Raw genomic sequence first — 8,288 nt, forward strand, 5'->3', positions numbered from 1 at the left:
AAACCCTCTCACAAATCAAACATAACAGCAAAGTCATGGCAGGCAGGACGAGGGGAGGGGCTACCTAGACGACGGGTGATACCGGACTCGAGACGTCCGTCATCACAGGACCATTGCCAGGACTCAGTTAAACATTTATTTAGCTAATAAATCAATTTTACTCCTAGTAAAAGCAGCAGCTAATTATTAGTCACAATTTCAGAGCTTCCCTCTTTCCAACCATGTCCACTGCTTCAGCCATGAAGTAGACTGCTACAGGACTGATGACAGCAGAGATGGGCTCTATGGTTTTATTGTCCATCATTTATTTGAAGCAAGTAACTGCCTGTCCCCAGAAGAGGCATTTATTACCATTTTTTATATACAAATAATGAGTATTTTGATTTATGCTTATACAAGAATTCATCTTTCAAAAAGAAGCATTTTTGAAATATCTCTATATTTCAGCGAAAGGCTATTTTGTTACTTTCTACAGCCATTCTGTCCCAAGAACAGCAACAGGATGCTCTTGTGTCTCCTACTGATGAAAACTATTTTTGTCTGTGGCTCCAAAAGAACAGCATGAGCTTACATTACAAGTAACACGTGCTAACTTTAAGGAATGTTAGATCAGTACTAAAGTTAGCGTGTGCTTTGAGAAGTTGCATATTTGAGGTTAAAGCTCTCTGCAATGTGTACAGCTTTGACCTGATGCTAGAGGGCTGCCAAGTCTGCTCCATGCTTGTCTAGCAGCAGCACACACCCTCCCCAGCCCTCAAACACATGCACACCACCCTCTAGCACACATACATGGACATACACGCACATGCAGTGTGCGCATATTTGCCGTATATAAGCATTTGCTGTATATAATATAAATAGAAAGCAGAGCAATCTTTCTGACCTTGCATACAGAACCTGAATCTCATATATTCACTGCCACTGTTGGACTTGTTTTACTCCCTTCTTTTGCATAACACAATGCAGTCCACAATGTACTTACCCTCAACTCCACCTCTTTGCCAAGTAAATCATAAAGAGATGCTCCTTTGGACGTGATTTCTGAAGCAAGCTGTCTGGCTGCCTTCAAATCTGCAATCTAGAAAATAAGTATTAAAAAATGAAATAGCAGAAGTGACTCTTGAACTTTAAAGAGAATAACTGTGACAGGTTCACTCTGCTAAAGGGCCTGATACAAAGCACACCTGATTTCAGCTTCCTTGGTGCAGTGGCAAAGCAGGCCTTTGCCTCCCCTGCTTTTATAGAATCATAAAAGTAGGGCCAGAAGGGACCTTGCAGATCTTCAGGTCTGACCCCCTGCCTGGGCAGGAAGAAAACTGGGCTCAAATGACCCCAGCCAGATAGGCATCAAGCCGCTTCTTAAAGACCCCCAGGGTAGGAGCCAGCACCACTTCCCTTGGAAGTTGGTTCCAGATCCTAGCTGCCCTAACCAGGAAGTAGTTCTTACAGATGTCTAATCTAAACCTACTCTCCAACAACTTGTGGCCGTTATTCCTGGTTATCCCGGGGGGGCGCTAGGGGAAACAAGGTCTCCCCCAAACCCTTCTGGTCCCCTCTCGTGAGTTTATAGACAGTCACCAGGTGCCCCCTCAGCCTTCTCTTGTGAAGGCTGAACAGGTTCAGGTCCCATAACCTCTCGTTGTAGGGTCTGCCCTGCTGTCCCCGGATGCCTTTTACCTAGGGCATGCTGTGCTGTTCTTGGCGTTTTGCGTCTTGTAGCTTGTAGTTGGGTGGGAGGTTGGCTGATCTCAAATGGCGAGCTTTAAACTAGGTTCGTCGGGGGATAGGGATGCAGAGGTGCAGGAGGACACTTCGATGTCAAGCCAGGTGACATGAGCAGGAACAACCCAGGTAAGTGACAAGGGCCCAGGTAAGCTTGGGAACAAGAAGGCAGCACAAACACCCATAGGAGGTCTCAATTGCCTCTACACAAATGCTAGAAGTAAGGGGAATAAGCAGGAGGAACTCATCCTCCTGCTAGCTAGCAAAAACCCAGACCTGGTTGGACTTACAGAAACCTGGTGGGATTCTACCCATGACTGGGCAGTAGACATTGAGGGCTATAGGTTGTATAGATGGGATAGAGAAAAAGGGGGGGTGTAGCGCTCTATGTTAAAGAGCAGTACGCATCCTTGATGATCAGGATGGGTTCAGAAGGGGGCAAACTAAGGCGCTCTGGGTTAGAACGCAAGGGGGTCATGGGGAAAGGGACTTGATAGTGGGCGTCTACTACATTCCCGCCAGGGGGATGAGCTGGACCTGGAATTTTAAGGTCAGCTCACGGAGGCTGTAAGGACAAGGGATGTGGTTGTCATGGGTGACCTAAACTACCTAGACATCTCCTGGGAGGATCAGTCAGCCAGGTCTGAACGCTCACATAGGTTTTTAGCCTTCATACAGGACCTCCACCTAACCCAGGAGGTACACAATCCCACCAGAGGAAATGCCTTGCTGGACTTGGTCCTTGCCACAAGCGATGACCTGGTGAGGGATCTGCGGGTGCTCGACTACCTAGACGTTAGCGACCATCGTCTGCTAGAATTTACTATTTGGTACAGGGTGGTGCAAGCAAGCAGGAAGGCAAAAGTCTTTGACTTCAGGAGGGCTGACTTCAATGAGGTAAGGAGACTAGTAAGAGAGACATTGGGGACTCAGAGCTTCAATGAGATGGGAGTCCAGGACAGGTGGTTGTTCCTTAAGGAGACGATCCTCTAAGCTCAGAGGCAGTCAGTCCCAATGCAAACCAAAGGGGGCAAGAGTGCTAAAAAGCCCCCTTGGCTCAGTAAAGGCATCCAGGAGGGCCTGAGGACAAAAAACGTGGCGTACAATCAGTGGAAGCAAGGGGCTATCACCAAGGAGGATTACACCTCTGTTGCTCATGATTGCAGGGAGGCGGTTAGGAAGGCCAAGGCAGAGACGGAACTAGGGCTAGCGACCAGAATTAAGAATAACAAAAAGTCCTTTTTCAAATACATAGGGAGTAAGAAGAAGGCACCAGGTAATGTGGGGCCCCTACAGGACAGGCTTGGCAATCTGGTGATTGCAGCAAAGGAAAAAGCTGATCTCTTCAATGAGTTTTTTGCCTCCATATTTCTGAGCAGGAACCAGGACGCTCTCCCACTAGGATTATGGACAGGTTCAGGGGACGCGATGCCATGCCTAGGGTCAGGGACGATCTAGTGGGGGAACTTCTGAAGGGGCTGGATGTGTTTAAAACACAGCAGGTCTGGATGCTCTTCATCCAAGGGTACTGAAGGAATTGGCGGAGGTCACAGCAGGGCCCCTGGCATGGCTGTATGAGCACTCATGGTGCTCTGGCCAGGTCCCAGAGGACTGGAAAAGGGCCAATGTGGTCCCCATTTACAAGAAGGGGAGAAAGCAGGACCTGGGTAACTATAGGCCAGTTAGTCTCACCTCGGTCCTTGGGAAGACCTTTCAGAAAATTATCAAGGAACACATCTGCGGGGGCCCAGCATCGGAGGCAATGCTCAGGGGCAACCAACCCAGGTTCACTGGGCAGATCCTGCCTGTCAAACCTGGTTTCCTTTTATGACTGGGTCACAAAGTCCTTGGATGCGGGCATTGAGGTGGATGTTGTCTACCTGGACTTCAAGAAGGCCTTTGACACTGTTTCTCACCCCATTCTCACAAAAAAACTAGGCAACTGTGGCACTGATGCCTACACAGTCAGATGAGTGGCAAATTGGCTCAATAGTCACACCCACAGAGGGGTGGTGGACAGGTTGTTTTCGACCTGAAGAGATGTGGGCAGTGGAGTTCCCCAGGGCTCGGTCCTTGGGCCTGTGCTATTCAACATCTTTATCAGCAGCTTGGAGGTGGGCATGGAAAGCATGCTGTCTAAATTCGCTGATGACACAAAGATGTGGGGAGAAGTGGGCACGCTGGAGGGGAGGGACAGAATACAACTAGATCTAGAGAGGTTAGAGGTGGGCGGATGAGAATAAAATGGAATTCAGTGCAAACAAGTGCAAGGTGCTGCATCTAGGGAGAAGGCACCTGCAGCATACTTATAGGCTGGGAAACACCCTTCTCAACAACACAGTGGCTGAAAGGGATCTTGGAGTCATTGTTGACTCCAAGATGGACACGAGCCGCCAATGCAAGTAAGCAGTCAGTAAGGCTAACCGCACCTCGTCATACATCTATAGATGCATCACAAGCAGGTTCAGAGACGTGATCCTTCCCCTCTATGCGGCGCTGGTCAGGCTGCAGTTGGAGTACTACTTCCAGTTCTGGGCACCGCACTTCAAGAGGGATGTGGCTAACCTTGAGAGGGTCCAGAGGAGAGCCACTCACATGGTCAGGGGGCAGTAGGACAGGCCCTATGAAGATAAACTAAAGGGCCTGAATCTATTCAGCCTCCGCAAGAGAAGACTGAGAGGGGATCTGGTGGCCGTCTATAACCTCACCAGCGGGGACCAGTGGAAAATAGGGGAGGCTCTGTTCCCCCGGGCACCACCTGGGATAACAAGGAATAACAGCCACAAATTGACTGAAAGTAGGTTCAGGCTTGATATCAGAAGGCATTACTTTATGGTTAGGGCTGCCAGGCTCTGGAATGGGTTCCCAAGGGAGGTGGTGCTCTCCCCTACCTGGGGGTCTTCAAGTGGAAGTTGGATAAATATCTGGCTGGGGCATTATGATCCCAGCACTCAGTTCCTGCCCAGGGCAGAGGGTCAGACTTGATGATCTGTTCAGGTCCCTTCCGACCCTAGAAACTATGAAAATATGAGGATTTCAAGTAGTGATTTGGGGGATGTCCTTAGATTTCCAACAGATCATCTATAGAAATGCCACATGTTCATATGCAGAGAAGAGAAAGGAGAAATTAAAGTAAATATTACTAATAACCTTATCACTGTGTTTCCCATTTTTTCAAGATCCTATCACAGGTAGCATACAATAGGCTTTTACTCCAAAATACAGTCTCTTTAAAAGAAATATCTATGTCAACTAACACATTAATGTAGTTGTAATTATCTCATTCTTTCAAGAAAAGTATTGTTCCTGCATAATGAACATGTTACTGTTAGGACAAACTAATGTGAAAATATTGTAGTGCAAAAAAGTAATAAATGTAGTCATAAGCTGGATTTGGAATTTGTTATTCAACAATCTCTAGGTTTATTTTTCCATGTTGTTTGTGGGGTGATATTTCTTTTAAGTGTTTATATAGGGCCTGATTCAATGCTTATTAAGTCAATGGCAACCTCTTATTCAGCTCAGTGGGAAGTGAATTAGATCTATGGGCACATCCAAATGAGCGTGCATGTGCAGTTTGCAGCATCACAAACCTGCCTGTGGTGCTGCAAACCACGCATGCACACATTTGCTGCATGCTAATTTGCAGCATGGTAGGTTTTTTGACACCAGGAGATCCCAGCAGAAAAAAACTAGGGCAGTGCATGTAGTGCACCACCCAAAACCAGAGCCTGACCAGCCAGAGCCACGCCAAGCTCCACTTGCCCATATCACTGCTGCTAGAGCCTCAGAAGGCACCCAGGTAAGGTTGCTGAGGCCAGCCCAGGTGCTGCCCCCAGCCTCCCCTACCGCATCCAGGGCAACTTGCTACACACCAGAGCACACACGGGGGCACATTTCCCAAGGACAACTTGTCCCTGAGGAAACACACGTGTGTGCTTGTCTAGATGCACCCTATATGGCTTTAAGTACTCTGTATGCTCCCTCCATGCTTCTTGGGTATGTCTACAAGGTAAATTTACCATCCCTATGTGTGGCACGCTCAAGTGTCCTGTACTAATCATGGAAGACTGCCTCCTGAAAAAGAAGCAGAGTAGCCCTGTACATGCAGCCACAGGGACAGCCTAACTCGCACTGTTATTCAGCAGCACTAAAAGCTCCACCACTCTGAGTTAGGAGGTAGCTCACCCTAAGCATCAGCATGCTTCAGTGTGCTGCTGCTGTGGACAGTAAGTTTGCTAGATAGACCTAGCTGCATTTTTGAGTAGCCACACTCCCTGCTATTCCCATCCTGCTCCCAAGCAGAGTTGACCAATATGAAACAAAACTGTGCTCGTATTGTTATGACCAAGTTTCCATTTGGGATTAAATGGTGACTCAACGTGTAATAGGAGGCAAACAGAAGGAGGGGAAGCAGAAAAAAAAGCACTAATGGCTACATTCAGCATATAGGTTTCTGTGGTAAATTGATTTGGTTTCCATGACTACAAAATAGAGAATCCAATCTTGCTTACTTTAGAACCAAGGTCAAACTTGAATTTGCTGCCATCTTCCTCCTCCACTTCAGTGGTTTCCATTCCTTTGGTCTTCATGGCATTGTACAGCACAGAGGTAATCTTCACCAGCTCCTTCACTGCATAGCCATCTGCTTGGTAGAGCTTCTTCGTGTTGAGCTTTATGTGAGCTTTGGTAGCCTGTTAAATGACACAATGATGCATTTCAGAAGGTAATGGAGAACAGGTCCCAATCCTTTCATCAGAGCTCTCCTAAAAGCACTTTTTGGGCAGAGCTAGACTCTTCTATCCTTAGAAGACGTTTTCAATTTAGGAATGTGCACACTTTCAATCATGTTGTTGTTTCTAAAAAACATAGTATTCCCTGATACATAGTCACCTTTACGAGTCAGAATATTTCTGAGAAAGCTGCAGCCATTAATTCCCACAGAGTGAGATTCAGCACTGCACATAAAGTCAACAACAAAGGCTATGCAACATTTAATTAAAAGGTACTTAAAAATGTACATACCACTTAACCAGATCACCAGTCCTGTGTTAACCCATTGCATAAGTATCAACTTCCCCCTAAGGTAGGGGCTATCAACCTACAACCAATGGAATCAGACCAAGATGTCCAATCCAGCCTGCAGAGATCTAATCCAAAATGGGGAGGGAATTCATGTCATAGACCTGTGCTCTGCTGCCCATTCCCTCTGCAGCATCAGAGCTTACCCCTGCTGCAGAGGGGTCAGGAATCTGGCAGCTGGCCACTAAGATCAGGGGTGACTCCTGGCCCCCTGAAAAAGGCTGGTGACCCCTACCTTAAGAGAATGAAATAATAAAGATCAATCACCCTAATAAAGGGTCCCCTCTTTTTCTTCAGCTTGATGAATTATTATTTCTCTCTTCAATTAGCATATTATTTTTACTATAAATTATTATATTAATAAATTTGTATCCCCTTCTCCTCTGTCCCCTAAATGCTCATATATTCATACAGACAGGTATGAAAATAAACTACAAGATTCAATTAATGAAATCATCCATCATTATTTCAAAATACCAAGAACCAAAAGGGTAGTACATTAAGAGGCAGCATTCCAGAGTGAGAGAGAAGATTAACTTAATTTGTAGAACTCCCTCTGTGCTGATGTTACAGACACCCAGACATGAGGACTTAGTATAAAACAGTAATTAAAATTGCCAGGTTCTCTCTGATGAAGTCGGAACAGCAAAAAACCCATTTTTTGTTCAAACTTTGTTCCTCCCTAAAAATAGAAATAAACCAACCTGTAAATAGCCAGGTAGCTTATCTTTCTATTATCATTTTAGTTAAACTGCTAGAAAATATTTGCCTCCTAGAAAACATTTCCCATCACATAGGAAACTATGTGATAGAGTCTTCTGCTTTTATATTAAACTCTAATCTTGATGCACCACAGGGTTGCAAACCCAAAATAATTCTTTTACTGATAATCTGTGAACTTGTTCCTGACAACCAAACTTTTTACTAACATTTTTTACTGTGCGGGCCGGCTCCCAGTCCCGCCCTCGCCGGGCACGAGCCAGGCCCGTCTGTGTGCACGCGGGCTGTGGCCGGCAGCCCGGGCACGCAGGGCCGGAGAAAAGTCATGGGGTGGAGCAGTACACTCGAGCTAGAATCAGTCACAGAGGCGTAATGGTTGATTGAAAAGATTATTGACTTACGCCCCAGGTGGTCGCAGTGTAGGCTGGTCAGCTTTCCAGGCTCAGCTCCACTTGAGTTCTCGGTGGAGGACTCTAATAAACTCGGTTCCTTGACCCCGGAGTGAATCAGGCTCCGCGAGGTTCAAGAATTCGTTCCCACGGAGCAGCTATATCTCCGTGAGTGTTACTCGGTTCCCAGGATCCTCGGAGTGGTTCAGACTCCGTGGTTTCGATAACTGGGTTCTGTTCCCAGGATCCCCGGAGCGGTTAAGACTCCGTGGTGTCGATAACTGGGTTCTAGGGTAGGGATTCGTCTGGGCTGCGATCGGTGATGGGGAGAGGCTAGAGGCCGTCGGTAAGTGGTGCCCCGGAGTTTGCTAGGCT

At 46.8% G+C, this 8,288-nt stretch overlaps 1 protein-coding gene across 7 annotated transcripts in view; it reads right to left on the reverse strand.

Annotated features, from left to right (window-relative positions):
- CLUAP1 (clusterin associated protein 1) overlaps positions 1-8,288 on the reverse strand; it is a 235,725-nt gene that overhangs the window by 206,925 nt on the left and 20,512 nt on the right. For all 7 annotated transcript variants that reach the window (XM_025192197.1, XM_025192194.1, XM_025192195.1 and 4 more), the window contains exons 4-5: positions 6,237-6,416; positions 983-1,078 (exon numbers count right to left, since the gene is read on the reverse strand). In XM_025192197.1, coding sequence (XP_025047982.1) covers positions 983-1,078; positions 6,237-6,416 — 276 coding nt within the window. The remainder of the gene's footprint in view (positions 1-982; positions 1,079-6,236; positions 6,417-8,288) is intronic.

This window comes from Alligator sinensis, unplaced genomic scaffold (assembly GCF_000455745.1).
Source record: "Alligator sinensis unplaced genomic scaffold, ASM45574v1 scaffold1297_1, whole genome shotgun sequence".
Classification (NCBI taxonomy): domain Eukaryota; kingdom Metazoa; phylum Chordata; order Crocodylia; family Alligatoridae; genus Alligator; species Alligator sinensis.